This window comes from Akanthomyces muscarius, chromosome 2, assembly GCF_028009165.1.
Source record: "Akanthomyces muscarius strain Ve6 chromosome 2, whole genome shotgun sequence".
Classification (NCBI taxonomy): Eukaryota; Fungi; Ascomycota; class Sordariomycetes; order Hypocreales; family Cordycipitaceae; genus Akanthomyces; species Akanthomyces muscarius.
This window is the reverse complement of record NC_079242.1, coordinates 4,926,195-4,942,539: the sequence shown is the minus strand read 5'-3', so window position 1 is coordinate 4,942,539 and position 16,345 is coordinate 4,926,195. Positions and strand designations below refer to the sequence as shown.

The following is a 16,345-nucleotide window of genomic DNA, read 5'->3' as shown; positions in this document are numbered from 1 at the left end:
AACCGCGCATCGCCATGACCACAACACACTTGACATTCACCGACGCATGCGTTGTAAACTGTTGAGCTGCAGTAGATGTAGCGTCCAGGCTAACAAGCTGCGAAAGGAAACCCAAGGGCTGCGCATCGGAGATTCCAAGACCCGACCAAGTTGCCCAGGACTAAGTTTTGTCGGACTTATGGTGCTTTTACTGGCTCTGACGGTCACTCTGACCTCATCATCGGAGAATCAAAGTCCGCCCAACCTGGTCGCTAGCTAGCGCGCTCCAAGTCCGACAGACGTGGGAAGCTACTACACAACATAATATCCAGCTTTTTTTCCTTTCTGTCGGGAATTTCTACACAGGGCACATTAACATACGGTCATTTTTCAATCAACCTAAACCTTGGCGATAATCCTCGGTCAATTGGAAAACCAAATGAGTGCCTCTCCTTTGGGCCACCTGGTGACCCCAGAACCCACCACCCCGACGACGAGGACACTTGCGCGCATGTCCTGCGAGTCTTGTCGCGAACGAAAGCAAAAGTGCGACCGTCAATTGACAAAATGCCGCCGCTGTGTCGCTCTCGGCCACGAGTGTCGATATCCCGCATCTCGAAAATCCCACAAGGGTGGGAGGCGGCGGGTGGCAGATCTGGAGCTAAAAATACGTAAGCCCACTCACTGACAAGCAACGTTCAAGACGTGACTGCGAGATGAGATACTCGATTGCGACAAAACAGAGCGCGGCCAACTACTAAATAATCTCGAACGAACAGTGCAGCTCGAGGACCGCATCAGAACATCCAGCCATGACGAAGTGAGCCATCCTCAGCAAGACCAGCATGTCCTGGACACGCCCGCATCGACGCACCGGTCTCCCGTCGAGAAACCAATCGAGACCCCAATCTCAGTGCAATCTGTCCGTGATGAAATAGAGCATGATACCCCGACTGGAATCTATGCGGATACGTCTTACGAGGACACACCTCAACCATCGCTCGGCCCAAGCACCAGCAACTTCAGTCCGAATGAGCTTGTATCATCTGAAGTACAAAAGACGCTGTTTGTATCTTCTCCCCAGGCAGCCTGCTTGCTTTACTAAAATGTGCCCTTAGTACAATCCTGTATTTTGAGAATTGCTACCCCGTCGCCCCTATGCTGCACCGCTCGCGCCATCTCGCCGCCTTGGCTCTACCCACCACCCGCCAACCCGCTTCCTGTCTCCAACACATCATCATGGCCCTCGGTGCCGCCACCGACGCCCAATTCGCCAGCCTCGAGACGCCGCTCTACGAGAGAGCAAGGCACCTCGCTGAGCAAGATGAGTTCAAGGTCCGTTTGGCCTCCATGTATAGCGGCTTCCTCAACACTGACACAGTTCTCGAAAACGAAAACAGTCAAGCGACACAATCAGCGTGGCCCATGCCCAGTGTTGGTTTCTCATTTCGCATTTCGAGGCCCAGAGGGTCTTTTTCTCGCGCGCCTTTGTCAGTCTGGGGCGGAGCATCCGCCACGCGCAGATGCTCAACCTGCACGGGCTGGATCGCGACAGCAAGCACGCGCCCAATCTGTACTCGCAGTGCAAGCCCGCCGAGGACTGGATCGAGCTGGAGGAGCGGAGGAGGACGTGGTGGAACATTTACACATGCGATCGGCTGACTTCGGCGACGTCGGGGCTGCCAGCGGCCATAGATGATCGAAAGGCAAGCACACGCCCAATGCCAACGTCGTTCAGTGAAGTGTATTTATCCTGACATCTTGTGCACAGATGTATACGCCACTGCCTGCATCGGAAGAGGCCTTTGAAAGTGGGCAGCAAGAAGAACCGATAACATTACAAGAGATGTTACGAGGACATGAAGCCATCAAGTCCAGCCTGGCAGCTCGCGTCCTGGCAGCTCACCTCTATTACCAGGTCACAGACTCATCGACGCAACACGTCGATGCTGGAGCTGCTCCTTCCAGCGACGAGTACTGGACACAGCACCGTGTCGTGGAGAATGCCTTGATGTCGCTCATGGTCCGGCTGCCACCGCATCTCCAGCTCCCGCAGAGCTCTCACCGTCACGAGGCCGTCTTCACCAACATCCTCATCCACACCGCCACCGCCTGCCTGCACAAGACGGCCGTCCAGCGGACCCGCAGCGATAGCAGCGACTTGGCCTGCGAGTTCCACCGGCGACAGAGCCGCGGCCGCATGCGGGCCGCCGCCGCGGAGACGCTCGCCGTCTTTCGGCTCGCGGAGCGGCTCCTCGCCGGCGTGCGGAACCCGATCCAGGACTACGCGGCATACGTGGCCGCCCTCGTCTTCCTGGAGGATTTCGCCGTCGAGCAGAGTGCGGACAGCCAGGACGGCCTGGCTTTTCTGCTCCAGGCTCTGCAGACGGACGGCGGGCACGAGGGACACGAGGTGCGTCGCATGCTAGCGGGTCAGCTGGGTGCTGAGCTGGCGCGGCTTGGGATCGAGCTGCCAACGCCGAGCGAAGCAAGCCTGTCTGTCTGATTCATTTCTACGACGCACGGCTGTGGAATAAAAGGGCAACTAATCATGAAAGTAAAAAAGGGTGCACGTCTCTTGCAGCGGTGATGGGTCAATCCGTTGGCTGCGCACCCGGCTTTTGAACCAATCACGCACATAAGTGGTTGCAGTTTTAAAAGAGTCCTACGACCCGACCCAAATTATCATAGTAAAAGGGGAGAGTATAGTCAAAGGGTCTAAACCGTCTGGTTCCTTTTCTTTCTTCGTCGTTTGAAATCGTCAAAAACGTCAAGCCACCTGTTATTCTCATTCAGGCCGCGTAGGGCCTTGGGCATCGAATGTAACCCAGGAATGTATATAATCCGCAAACAAAACAAACAAAAAATCCGATAATCGCTAAAATGCAACATGTGGATGCTCGAAATATATATATGTAGAAAAAGGGGAGGGTGCCCGTACTCAAGCCAATAATGCGCCGTAGCGAGCTGCCGTCGGCATATTCCTCCTCGCCGACCAACAACGCCATTTTTTTTTTAAAAGGAGCCAAGCTCTACTCCTGGTGTTCCAGCACCTGTGCCACTTCGAGCACACCGCAGATGCGCCCGTTCTCCGTCACCGCAATCACCGACGCGCCGGGCGGGCTGTCGTCACCCAGCCCTGCGAGGTTGCTGCTGCTAGCCACGACCACATCTCCAGCGACGCCGCCCTCGTCATCGCTGTCGCTGCGGGTCGTCCCGCGCAGAATATCGCGCGCCTGCCGCACCGTCGTCTCGGCCGACATGGCCAGCAGGTCGTGGCACGACACCAGCAAGCCGCCGCCGCGCAGGACGCCGAGCGGCTGCAGGAGTTGGTCCTCGCGCAGGCCGCGCAGCTGGCTCGGGCAGGCCACATCCTCGCCGACGCGCACCCAGCCGTACTTGGAGGCATAGCCGGCGCGGAGCAGGCTTGCCGCCGGGCTTTCGGCGCGCAGGTGGCTGGCGTCATGGACGTTGTCCCAGCCGACGGCAATCTGGCGGAGGGTGACGGCCTGCGGCGGGCGGACAAAGACCTTTTTGGCCGACGCCGACGCTGCTGCCGCTGCGACGCCGATGGCGCCGCCGGGGTGGTTCTTGGCAAAGGCGCCGGCGAGGTCGGGGTGCAGCTCGTGCGCGGCCGTCATGGCCAGCGCGTCACCGAGGGCGAGGGCGGCCGTGGTGGACGTCGTCGGCGCGGACACCCCGAACGACGTCCGCTCCGGCTCGTGGACGGGCGCCGGCAGGAGAATGGTGCCGGGCCGGCGCTTGATGAACTCGCACGCATCGGGCCGCGTGTGCGATGTCATGAGGATCGTCGGCAGCGATTCGTCCAGGTGCGGGAGCACGGCCAGCAGCTCCTGCGTCGAGCCCGAGTAGGTGATGAAGAGGAGCGTGTCGTCGGGGCCGACGATGCCCAGGTCGCCGTGGAGGGCCTCGGTCGGGTGCAGAAAGACGGTGCGGACGGCCAGGCTCTGAAACGTCGCGACGAGCTTCTTGCCAATCAGGCCCGACTTGCCGACGCCGATAATGACCAGCTTGCTCTTGGTCACAGCTTGCCGCGTGATGGCTTCCACGGCCTTGTGAAATCCGTTCCGTGCAAATGCGTCCGTCTCGTACAGCTGCGCTAGGTTGGCGAGCGCGAGCGCTTCTGTGTTCATCACATGCAGGCCGTCGCGCAAGCGCACCTCCTTTTTCCGCTCGTCTTCTGGCGGCACATATTGTCCTGAATTCTGAGGGCTCTGTGATGCTGTATATGGTGTATTTGGTCTATATTGGTTGTGCTGTCCTGCTAGCTGAAAAGCCTCGGGTGGTTCCTGGCATGGTACCGTGCTATCGGCGGGAATCACGGACGGAGTCGGCGGTGACGGAGGCCGGGTGATTGGGCGCTGTGAGCCGTTGAGAACAATGACAGCACTGGTCTGTATAGGGCGGTGCTCGACCTTTCTCGTCTCTCCCATCTTGTCTTGTTTTTTTATTGTCGCTTGTTATCGGTTATCACGGTGTACCGTTATGGTGTTTCCAGTTTTCGCTGCGCCCCGCGGCGGAGCTCCGAGGACAGATCCGGGACGGCGAAAAAAATTGCTCAATTGACGCGACGCAACAGACAACTGTGCAATGCAATAAAATGAGAAAAGAGTAAATCTTTTGTAGAGGTAGAATTGAGTTGAATATGTCGTAATGGATGACAGAGCTAGTACGGAAAGGTCGGGCGCATTGTGATACCCCACCACATTTGATCCTGATATCGATGCTGGCTTGTGCCAATCGCGGAGCGGTATGCAGGTGTGTTTTCCGTCTTCGTGAAAATGCAAGATGTGTGGAATCAAGTTCGGTTCGGGCCAAGCGAGGGTAATTGGTGCAGCTTTAGCGTAGCGCAGCTGGGCGATGACCAGAAATCGTGCTGCACTGCCCAGATCAAATGGCATTCTCGATGTTCGGTCTGCGGATCAAAAGGCGAAATCTGCAGCTACTATTAGTCAACGCGCAACGCCGACCAGCGCTATGCCCAGCCGAGCCGTGGTGGTGGACACTACATAGATAGCTTGTCGGCGGAGCCTGGCGGTGACGTGCTTGAAAGTGGTGACTGGCGAGGGATGCGTGACAGGGTCGATGCCGGCCATTGGCTCTGCATGGAGAGATCGCGTGGGAGCTCCAACAGATAGCCTGATAAGCTTGCTGGATGATTTGTAACCGGACTCGAGCCTCCCCGAGCTGTTTCCTCGGTCGTTTCACATTGTGTGGCAGCGGGCCGGGCCACTTGTTCAGCTGGGCTGGTTTGGTGGGCTGGGTTGGCTGGGCTGCTGCGCCGGCTGTACTCCGAAGCGCTTAATCTTCAAAACGCGGGTTCGATAATGGCTTACCTACTCGGATTCCTGATGTCGCTGCCAGATTCAAGTCAGCACCGACGGCCGACCCCGTCTGCGAGGCTGGGTCCACTGAATGCTGGTAGACGGTGCCTGTTTGGTCAATGATGGGCGGCCGCCTGCGCGGCGTGTTGACCAGCTTCGAGGCTGACTAAACGGCTGTTGGCTCACATGTAGCGCTCGTCGATATTGACACGTTTCGCGATGATTTTCGAGGCTTAATGTTTGCTGCAGCCTGCTTGTTAGCCTGCAGCCACTGAGCTGCCAACGGCACTGTAAACGGCCCCCACCAAAGCGCCAGCTGGCGCGGCGCCAGTGCCGCATCCAGGCTGACGCCGCTGGGCCTCGTACTTCAAACACGACACTGCCCTTGCATGGGCCGTGGCAACGTCAGACTCGGCACGCACGGAAATACCACGTATAATTTGCACGAGTTTGCAGCTGGTCTGATATTCTGCTTTATATTCGCCTACATTCACCTCTGTTGCTTCCTGGCCGCCGCCACCGCTGCGCCGATCTCGCCGATACACTTTAACGGCGGCAGCACCGGCACCTCTGAAATATCACCATGGCATCGCCGGACAAGGCCAGCAAGCCTCTGCCTGGCAAGAGCATCCTCAAAAAGCCTCAGAAGCCGTCAGTGAAGCAGCGCAGGTCGCGGTCTTCGCTATGCGGTAACTGCATCATCTCTCTCGTCCTGGCCGTTGCATGCGTCATCGCCACGCTGCGCCTGTTTGGCACTTCCACCGACTTGCGTCCCTGGTCGCGCCTGGGAGACTGGGGCGTCTATGAGTTTGAGGACACGGATGAGCCTCACTCCGGCCTGCCTGTGCCTCATGAGACGGATCGCTATCTGCTGGGCGCTGGCAAGGCCGACATTACCGGCCCCGTCGTCGAGCTCAACATGATGGGCTACGCAGACGCTAATCAAATCGGAAGTGGTGTGCGCCAGCGCCTTTATTCGCGTGCTTTCATCGTGGGCGACCTCGATAATCCCAAGGATCGTTTTGTTTACCTCGTTCTTGATACCCAGTCTGGCGATACTGCTGTCCGATTTGGCATTCTCAAAGGTCTGCAAAAGCTCGGCCCAGCATATTCCATGTACAACCACGACAACCTGGCAGTCACCGCCACGCACTCTCATTCTGGTCCGGGCGCTTGGCTGAATTATCTCCTGCCGCAAATCACGAGCAAGGGTTTTGACAAGCAGAGCTACCGGGCCATTGTGGATGGCTGTCTGCTCTCTATCCAGCGCGCTCATGAAAGCCTTGCTGCGGGAACTCTCAGCATCGGAAGGACCAAGATTTTCGGCGCCAACATCAACCGCAGTCTATTTTCTTACTATGCAAATCCCGAGGAGGAGCGTGCGCGCTACAACTTTAGCGTCGAAGACGACGGCTCTGTCGAAAAGGAGATTACGGTTCTCAAGTTCCAGAGAGAGGTTGATGGCAAAAACATCGGCGTGCTGACTTGGTTCCCCACACACGGCACATCGATGCAGGCCAACAATACTTTGATCACTGGCGACAACAAGGGGCTTGCAGCAGATCTGTTTGAGCGTCAAGTTCGTGGCGGAAGCGGCGAGACGGACGACTTTGTCGCTGGCTTCTCACAAGCCAACATGGGAGATGCAAGCCCGAATGTGCTCGGCGCATACTGTGAAGACACGGGCGAGCCTTGCGACTGGAAGACTAGTAGCTGCAGCGATGGACGACCGGGATCCTGCCGCAGTCGTGGGCCTTTTTTCCTCAAAAACGACAGGGGAGCATCATCTTGCTTCGAGATTGCCCGCTTGCAAGCTGAGGGCGCTATGAGCGTGTACAAGGAGCTCAACGAAAATGAGAATAACGTGAGAGGCGTGGGAGTCAAGGCAATTCATGAGTTTCACGACATGGCTGGGTATGAATTCCTGCTTCCCAATGGCACTACGGCTCGGACTTGTCCTGCAGCGTTGGGCTACTCATTTGGAGGCGGAACGAGCGACGAGCCCGGGCATTTTGACCTCATTCAGCACGGCAGCAACATGACGAATTCGTCTCCCGTCTGGCGAGTTGTTCGCTGGCTGCTCAAGCCTCCCAGCCAGGAACAGATGGATTGTCAGTATCCCAAGCCCATCATTTTGGATGTGGGCGAGGTTGGGCGCCCGTATGAATGGACACCAAACATTGTAGATGTCCAGACGTTCCGCGTCGGCCAGCTACTCATTGTCGTCAGCCCGGGCGAAGCCACGACCATGGCCGGAAGACGCTGGAAAGAAGCTGTGGCTTCGCAGAGCAAGGAGCAGATGAAGGAAGACTTGGCTGGTCAGGAGCCGATTGTGGTGATTGGTGCTCCCAGCAACAGCTACACTCATTACATTACTACGGAGCAAGAGTACAAGTAAGCAGTCCATGAGAGTATTGCCAATGGCCCAGCTAATCAAATAGGATCCAACGTTACGAGGGTGCCTCGACGTTGTACGGGGCGCATACGTTGGCGGCATACGTCAACAGAACGCTGGAGACGTTGCACTACCTCAAGGCGACACACGCGACGTCTCGCACCGGCCGCAAGGTGCGCCGACTGCCGCCGGACAACAGCCGCAAGGCCCTGAGCTTCATCACCGGCGTCGTGTACGACCGGACGTGGTCGGGCCCGTACGGCAGCGTCAGCGAGGACGTGGCCAAGGCGCGCTTCCGCCGCGGCGAGACGGTCACGGCGCGCTTCGTCGGGGCCAACCCGCGCAACAACCTGCGTCTCGAGCAGACGTACGCGGCCGTCGAGCACCGCGCGCCGGGACAGGAACTGTGGACGACGGTGCGCGACGACTCGGACTGGGCGCTCGTGTTCCGCTGGAAGCGACTGTCGGGCCTCCGGGGCACGAGCGAGGTGACGCTGGAGTGGGAGGTGGAGGACTGGGCACGGGACGGCGAATACAGGCTGCGATACTATGGCGATGCCAAGGCGTTTTGGGGCAAGATTACGGCGTTTGACGGCGCGAGCTCGACATTTCACATTGGATAGATATACCCAAATTTTTAGACTAGTAGTTTTATATTGAATACATGGATGCAGCATATCGGGCTCGAGAATCTGCTTGAAGATTTTCCTCCACCAGAAGCAACAGCAAAGAACCAATTTTGGACACGAAACATTGCTGGATGGGCAGGGCCGATGAGACACTGGACGGGCTAGTGCAGCCGCCCGCGTGGAATTCCCTCGACGTGTAACGCAAAGTCGAGGTCTTGGCTAGCGGCCGCTAACGCAAGCCCAAAGGCTTATCTCCCAAGATGACTGCACCGGAAATAGACTAGCGAGTTGACCCTGGAACTATGCTGTTACCAGTACGCTAAACGTAAATGAGCCGTGTGGCCAGACTTTTACGAATAGAGCGAAAGCAAAGGGCGAAAAACGCTGCTGCGGCATGAGTCTGGGGGTTCCAGACCATGTTCAAACCAGTTCCAGAGTTTGAGTTTACAGCTTGGCTATAAACGGCATTTGGGCAGCCTGCAGCGAAAAGGGTTCTTTTCAGAAACATTGGGCTGGCCACTGGTGGATTGCCAAAAAGACTAGTTTGGGAGAAAGGCAACCCCTTGAGTACAAGGGGAGGGAAAGATGAGCTGTCGATCCGAGTAGCGATGCAGGTCGTGATTTTAACAACTCAATAGCCGCCAGGCACAGGGCCAACGTGCGCCCGGGAGGGGGAAATGTCGCACAATGCTGGGCCTTTCTCCTGATCAACTCGGAAGCAAGCCCAGCGCGCGTCGTCATCAGCAGCTGCTCGCCACGGAACGAGCCCACTTGGTTGGTGATCGGCGCGCCGACCTCAGTAGCAGCAGCCCACAACCCGCCGAACCACTGATTTTTTTTTTTTACAGTTTGCGCCATCACGTTTAGGCTAAATGTTGTCGTGGCGTTTTATTCTGCCAACGTTGAACCTATAAAAAAAAATGGTGGCTTTGCCTGCCAACGCCGCTTGATCCGTCGAAACGGGCGTCGTTACGCGGCCCTTTACGCAGCAGCAGCAGCAGCAGCAGGAAAGAGAGTTGCGCTCCATGTTTCAATGCATCCTCTAGACGACATTTGCTTTACGTGGTGATGGACAAAGTTGGAGAAACTACCTTTAGCAGTCCCCCCTTTTGAACCACATGTAGTCCACTATTCTGATCCAACAATCTTCATCCAGTCCCAGCAGCTGGCCAGCTTTGCCCTGTTTCAACCTTGTTGATTTTCATGCTCATCTTCCTGTCTTGTCCCTCTTTTCTCCCCTTGGTATGCTTGCTAATAACTCGACACGTACTGACGGCAAACCCTTGGTTCGGGAGCAGGAATCGGCGCCGCACATCTATTCTATACTTGAACATTCCAACCGAGAGCCTCCCCGACCAACCATGTCCGGCCATTCCGTCACGTACACTCGTTCTTCTCCATAACACTCCCTTGGCATCTCGACAACTTGGCCTCGTCCCTTGCCAGTTGAGGCTCCCCCGGCTCAGCCGTGCACACCATAGGACGCCGTGCTATCATGATCCGCCCCCTACATACCCACCAAATGTCACCATCAGCATCTTGCCGCCCACACACCCCCCGTCAGTGGCTTGCCGGATTGAGTCAATGTCTGCTGAGGCGGGCTGTCGATGCTCATAAACAATGGACCATTTCCGCACATATTTAGACTCGCGCAGCAACAATTCCCCATATATATTTTTGGAAAGCTGATAGTGTTTGTGCACATGGCATTCAGTGTCGGTGCTTGCGTAGTCGGTAGTCGATAGATAAACGCTGGTGCACCCGTTTCGTGCCGTTGTCCCGTCGTCGCTCACGAGTCCTCTTTGCCCATATCTTTCTCGGCTCCTTCCTCACCAAGAGAGTCAAATACAATTCCTTTTCTTTTTTTTTTGCCACATGTTTTCGATTCCATCCTCCCCGGTAACAGGGACCGAGTAGTCAGGCACTACCCTTTTTTATTTTATTTTTGGTCATCGCCCACCGGATGCTCAACGCTCGCCAAGCCCGGATTTAGGTTTCATTCGAGTTGTAAAACGGCATACCCGCGAACGGCAGTCCCCCCACGAAAACTCTCCCTCAGAACCAAAAGTCCTATTACTCTATTTTCCTCTTTTTTTTTCTACGGCTTTGCTCATCTTCTTTCTTTTTTGGATAACAACACTACGTTCTTTGTCGCCCGCTTTCCCTTCTTATGCGTTGACCCGCGCCAAAAAGAACACCATTTACACACCATCACCAGGTCTACTACAGACATGGGCGTCCACGAGCCGACGCGCTTCTTGGCGCCGGCATTTCCGCCTCGCAGCGTCCGGACGATTGTGCTGTCCTTTATCGGCACATGTTTCTTCTTTTCGTTTTACAGACTCTCGGTGTTGCCCGACCCGGGCTACTACCCTCACTACATCTACGACCACATTGCCAACTACTTTGAGCCCGGCGTCTACAACAACACGCTCTACCAAAATGGCACCGAGGCCGCCGTCCACCCGCACTGGAACTTTAGCCAGCCCTGCCAGGGCTTTCCGAGCACAGAGGACGTCATGGTCGTGATGAAGACGGGCGCCACCGAATCGTTTGACAAGATGCCCACCCAGCTGCTCACCAGCCTGCAATGCATCCCCGACTTTTTGCTCTTTTCCGACTTGGTATGATAAAGTCACAGTCTCTTTCGTAGATGGCCGCTAACAGTCAAACACAGGAACAACAAATCGGCAAATATCACATTTACAATGTGCTGGACCGCGTCGAAGACATCCTGAGCAGCGACCGTGCCGAGTTCCTCCTCTACCAGGCCCAGCAAGACTGTCCCATTTCGCAAAAAGAGTGCACCACCGGCATGCCCGGAGGTTGGGATCTCGACAAGTACAAGTTTCTCAACATGGTGCTGCGCACGTGGGAGATGCGTCCCAGCATGAAGTGGTACGTCTTTGTCGAGGCCGACACCTACGTTGTCTGGGCCAACCTCATCGAATGGCTCAACACCAAGATGGATGCGACCGATGATGTCTACGTCGGCGGCATCGCATTCTTAAACAATCTACCTTTTGCCCATGGAGGCACCGGCTACGCCATCTCCGGTGTCCTGCTCGAGCGGCTCGCCGAGCACGTCAAGCAGATTCCGGCAAAGGTGCTGAACGAAATGGCCATGCACACCTGCTGCGGCGACGCGCTGCTCGCCGACGTCATCGACAAGCTCAACGTGTCCGTGCTGCGGGCCTCGCCCATGTTCAACGGCGAGAAGCCCAACACGCTGCCCTTCAGCCCGCGGGACTGGTGCCAGCCGCTCTTCACGCTGCACCACATGAACTCGGAGGAGATTAGCGGCGTGTGGCAGTACGAGCAGACGCGCACCAAGGCGGACCCGCTGCAGATCCGCGACGTCTACCACGCCTTTGTCGGGCCCAACCTGGTCCCGCGCCGGCCGCAGTGGAACAACCTGGCCGAGCAGCGCTGCTTCGAGACGCCCGAGGACGGGCGCGGCGTCGTCGAGAAGCACGCGCACGAGTCGGCCGAGGCTTGCGCGCGCGTCTGCCTCGCCGAGGGCCTCGCCGTCGACGCCGAGGCGTACGAGAAGCTCCGCACCGACGACGAGCGCGACTGGTACCTGCAGCAGCGGTACCGCCGCCAGTCGTCGACGGAGCGCGGCGCCAGCGTCGCCAGGGACCGCAGCTGCTTCAGCTGGCGCTACCGCGACGGCAAGTGCTGCACCAGCGACAGCTTCCGCCTCGGCTACCCCGTGAGCGCCAAGAAGGAGGACGACGCCACCAGCGGCTGGTTCGTCGACGGCATCAACAGATGGATCGAGGAGCACGGCCAGTGCGACGAGGGCACCGAGTGGGTGACGCCCGTCTGCGTCGGCAAGTGGTGCCCGGACGAGATGGAGAAGCAGCGCAAGCAGATGGAGATGAATGAGCAGGCAAAGGAGGAGATGCTCAAGAAGTTTGGCTTGGAGCTGGCAAAACCAAACGACGGAGAGGGAGGGGACGAGGACGAGGGCCTGCGATGAAAGTTTCCTGTGTGGCAAGGTTGGTGGTTGTATATCATTGGTACGGCGTTTATTTTGGATCAAAGTCTTGGATTGCAACAAGAAGCTGGCGTCTTTTTCTTTTTAAGTCTTTTTACACAACTTGTACATCTTAACAGAGAAACTTTTGAAACTACCACTGTTCGACTGTAAATGTGATGCACATACCATACAGCTAATTTATGGAAAAAAGAGAAACATGGAATAAAGAAATACAATAATGCAGTAAAGGAAGAAATTGATACATGTCACGGCCAAAAAAATATCAAGTAGCTTGTCGAGATAAATGTGACAAAGTGCAAAAAAAGAAAGTCTTGCAACTCCGGTACAGGGAATCGAACCCTGGGCTGCTCGGATCGTCAAGTTCTTGAGAGCGAGCGATGTTAGCCACTACACCATACCGGATGTTTTTGTATGAAAAGCGGCTGCCTTATTTCACACTAACAAGTACTCGAATGTGTCGCCGAGCACAGGCAAGGTTGGCGGTGGCGGGAAACGGGTGCAGCCGTCTTTGTTCATCAGGCACGCATGTGTGGGTGCCAGCTACAGGGTGCAAACCACATGTGGCGCTTGGGTGCCGGGCCGAGGTGCATCACGCACGCCAGTCACGCCAAAAGGAGGCGTTCTTGGAGGGAAGAGAGGCTGCTTCATCAATTCTGGCGTAGACACACCACCACGCGACGCTGTGTATACGGCGTTGGCCTTTGCAGCCGGCATACAGTGAACTGAATGGTGCGCAAATTCACGAGACTAGAACTCTATGGCCCGGATCAAGATGCATCGTCAATTCCTCTAATCATACAAGGTATATGTATATATGGTTCTTGTGAGAGATTCCTCTCTCTACCTGTATCTTGTCCTTTATAATGGACATTTCTAACATGGCGTCTCATCTAGTATTCATATATCGTGACCGTTTCTTCTTCTCCTTCTTCAAATCGTTCAAAAATGCTCCGAACCTCCCAAATGCAAACAAACGAGGGGGAAAATGCTCAACGCCGTACCTCTCAAACCCCTGCGAAAACAATATGTGCTATCCTGCCTGATGCTATAACAATGAGATGGTGTGGCACATGGACCACGCCGGAGCCGGGTCTACATCCACGCCGCGCGGGTCGTCGCTGCCGGTGTCGTAGCCGGCGTCGTCGACGGGCTCGCTTTGAGTCCGCCGTGGCGGCCGCAGCGGTTCCGGTCCTTGGGCGAGCTCATGAAGCAGTACGACTTGGCGCCGTCGGGCGCCGGCTTGCCGAAGCGCTCCTTGATCTCGCAGTACTCGTACCCGTCGCCCATCCAGCTCTTGAGGTGGCGGTGCAGCTCGCAGCGCGAGATGCCGCACTTGCGGCAGTACACCTGGCCCTTGACGCGCAGCTTCTCAAGCGCGTTCTCTTTTTGCTGCTGTTCTTGCTTCTCCTGTTGCTGCTGCTGCTGCTGCTGCTGCTCCGACCGGCTGCTGCCGGCGCCGAGGTGGCGGACGCCACGCCACACCCACTCGAGGTCGTTGGGGCCGTTATAGCGGCTACTCAGCGGCACGGAGCTGTTCTTGCGGTGGTGGATGGCGTAGAGCTTGGAGTGGGCGAGGCCGAGGCACACGGCGTCGATGGGGTCGAGGAAGTCGTAGAGCGTGTAGTGCAGCTCGGGCGGGAGGTCGAGCAGGCTCATGTGGGCGGTGGGCCGGGGCTGGTTGGGCGCCAGCGCGGCGTCCTCGGGCTCCTTGTCCGTGGCCGAGTACGAGCGGCGCGGCGGCTTCTTCTTGAGCTGCGGCCGCAGCGACGAGACGAGGGCCTGCTGCGTCTGCGTGGACAGCGGCGCGGACGGCGGCTGCGGCGTGGTGCGCAGGACGGCGTTTTCGGGAATGCTGGCCTCGGTCGGGATGTGTGCGGTGGACGACGAGGGTGATGGTGATGGTGCCGTTGTGCTGCTGCTGATGGAGGCTGCCTGCAGAGCGGCTATGAATTCAGGCATGGCGTCGCCTTGGAAGTCGGTGACGGAGTAGCCGCGGCGGGCGGGACGCTTGGGCGGGAGGCCATCGCGGACGGTGCGCTGGGCGTGGACCGTGGGGTCGGCGAGCCACTGGACCATGATTGCTGGTGTTTTATGGGCAGTGGTGGCTGTGATGGCCGTGGAGTGGTTTTGAGGGCCGATTCTCTGAATGGCAGATTCGTGTCGGGCCGCAAACCGCGTCTTTATACTGCACCCGTCTTAGTCGGCGATGTTTCGGCAACCGAACAAAGGGGACTGGATGTACGTCTCTCGTCGCGTGCGGCGTACAGAGGCCGAGGGGTGGTGTGGTGGCTAAGACACACAAAAGTGTTCAGGTGGTTCGGCTCGCGTAGTACAAGGCGGGGGATCGTCCAAGAGTGTCCAGAGAAGATCCCAATCGGCGAGTGTTTCTTCATACGCAACCGGTGTGTGGTGGAGGACGTTTGTGATGATATGGATGAGGTAGCGGGACAATGATGAGGCGGTCAGGGCGCGACCGGATTCTTTATAAGATGGAAATGGGTTCGGAAAGGTAGGTACCTACAAGGGACGGCCGCTAATTTTTTTCCCCTTCACAGGTACCAGGTCCGGGCAAACAACCACCACCACCCGACCGAGGCCCTTTCAGCGGAAGGTGTGGGTGGGCTACGGCGACACCGTCCACTAAATTTTGCCTACAAAGTTGCCAAATTTAGTGCTGCCATGTTGCCGCCAGCATGAACGAGAACGTATGCAGAGCATTCAGCCACCGCCTCATTTTTTCTTCTAGAACCTGGACGTTGCCTGATTCTCGTGACAGCAGGTGTCGTATGTTTCGACACGCATTTATTGATCCGAAGCAGAGCATATTTTTCTCTTGCGTCGACTGCTTGTACTACTCATCAGAACAGGGACGTCACAGTCGCCTGCAAGTTGTATCTGACCCACTGCAGCCTCACCAAGTGGTACCTACCTACCTACCTAGGTACTTGTTGTGGTCCCCTTCGCCAACCAGACGACGCTGCCATCGTGGCCTTTGGAGTGGAGAGGCCGTCGCTCAAGCCCCAGCTTTTGCGTCATGGCTCCCACTCTCATTCGTCCAGCGTCCTTATACTGGGACTTGGACCTTTTAAACCCGTCGATCCAAGGAATCTTCTGGGGGTCCAATAACCTCCAGCAAAAAATATTCGAGGGTGTACTCTGAAAAGTAAACGAATGCAAGTGTTGACTGATTTTTTGCCACGTTTTTGAGGCTCAAGTAAGGGTACCAATAGCCTGGGTTTGTCGCTTGCCACCTGTTCATTGGTTAGGTACTACCTAAGGCAGACCTGCTGCCGCAGGACGGCGCGTGACCGATCCAACCCTGCAAGTACGTCATACCATGGTACTTTAGCTCAGGATCACCCAGGCGTTCCAGGGTCCTTTTGCACATTTGTTTGTCTCTCTTCTCCAGTTATAAATCTTGGACATCCTAGTAATGTACCCATCAAACGCAGACGTGACAGAATTCAAAACCAATCTGGAGCTTTTTGATGTCATGGCTTCAGTCAAGGGTCCCCTTCCCCATAGTTCATGGAGCCACAGACAGCCGGAACAGCCACTCATATCCAGCCATCATCCTGTCGGCCGCTTCTTATCAGAACTGCGTCTGCAACTACGGGATAGCATCTCCACTGGCTACGTAGTGAGCCCATGGCGGCAGCGACCTGCTGCAGCCTCTTGGTGAATTGGCTGCAGCCCATGCCGACCCGGCACTACTCCCCCGATTGTCCCGGGAGCGGGATCGACTACTTCACTGCACGCCATGACAACAAAGGCGCCCTACGTACGCCAGTCCCGGTTAGAGTAGCAATGCATGCCCAGTAGCCAACCGAAGAGGGACACGTGAGGGACAACAGAAATAAATATGGCAAGTAGCCAATTCGCACTACCCAGGACTATTACATGCGCCTCTGCCATGTTACCGCAAGTACAAAGGACGGGAAACAATAAAATAAGTGCTCGTCATACACCAAACTCACTCACTAGCCAATCA

The 16,345-nt window shown here is 56.6% G+C and overlaps 5 protein-coding genes across 5 annotated transcripts; 3 read left to right on the top strand and 2 right to left on the bottom strand.

Annotated features, from left to right (window-relative positions):
• Positions 1-418: 418 nt before the first annotated feature.
• Positions 419-2,485, top strand: LMH87_004778 (uncharacterized protein; the record flags this gene model as incomplete). The annotated part of the gene is made up of 5 exons (XM_056196050.1): positions 419-650; positions 759-1,044; positions 1,098-1,314; positions 1,380-1,685; positions 1,751-2,485. 5 exons carry the CDS (start codon positions 419-421, stop codon positions 2,483-2,485), a joined length of 1,776 nt encoding a protein of 591 aa, XP_056049617.1.
• A 526-nt stretch (positions 2,486-3,011) lies between these two features.
• On the bottom strand, positions 3,012-4,433 carry LMH87_004777 (uncharacterized protein; the record flags this gene model as incomplete). Its single annotated transcript, XM_056196049.1, has 1 exon — positions 3,012-4,433. The coding sequence occupies one exon, from the start codon at positions 4,431-4,433 to the stop codon at positions 3,012-3,014; it is 1,422 nt and encodes a 473-aa protein (XP_056049616.1).
• A 1,474-nt stretch (positions 4,434-5,907) lies between these two features.
• On the top strand, positions 5,908-8,342 carry LMH87_004776 (uncharacterized protein; the record flags this gene model as incomplete). Its single annotated transcript, XM_056196047.1, has 2 exons — positions 5,908-7,718; positions 7,766-8,342. The coding sequence occupies 2 exons, from the start codon at positions 5,908-5,910 to the stop codon at positions 8,340-8,342; spliced, it is 2,388 nt and encodes a 795-aa protein (XP_056049615.1).
• A 2,237-nt stretch (positions 8,343-10,579) lies between these two features.
• Positions 10,580-12,333, top strand: LMH87_004775 (uncharacterized protein; the record flags this gene model as incomplete). The annotated part of the gene is made up of 2 exons (XM_056196046.1): positions 10,580-10,972; positions 11,026-12,333. The coding sequence occupies 2 exons, from the start codon at positions 10,580-10,582 to the stop codon at positions 12,331-12,333; spliced, it is 1,701 nt and encodes a 566-aa protein (XP_056049614.1).
• A 1,113-nt stretch (positions 12,334-13,446) lies between these two features.
• On the bottom strand, positions 13,447-14,430 carry LMH87_004774 (uncharacterized protein; the record flags this gene model as incomplete). Its single annotated transcript, XM_056196045.1, has 1 exon — positions 13,447-14,430. One exon carries the CDS (start codon positions 14,428-14,430, stop codon positions 13,447-13,449), a length of 984 nt encoding a protein of 327 aa, XP_056049613.1.
• Positions 14,431-16,345: the final 1,915 nt, after the last annotated feature.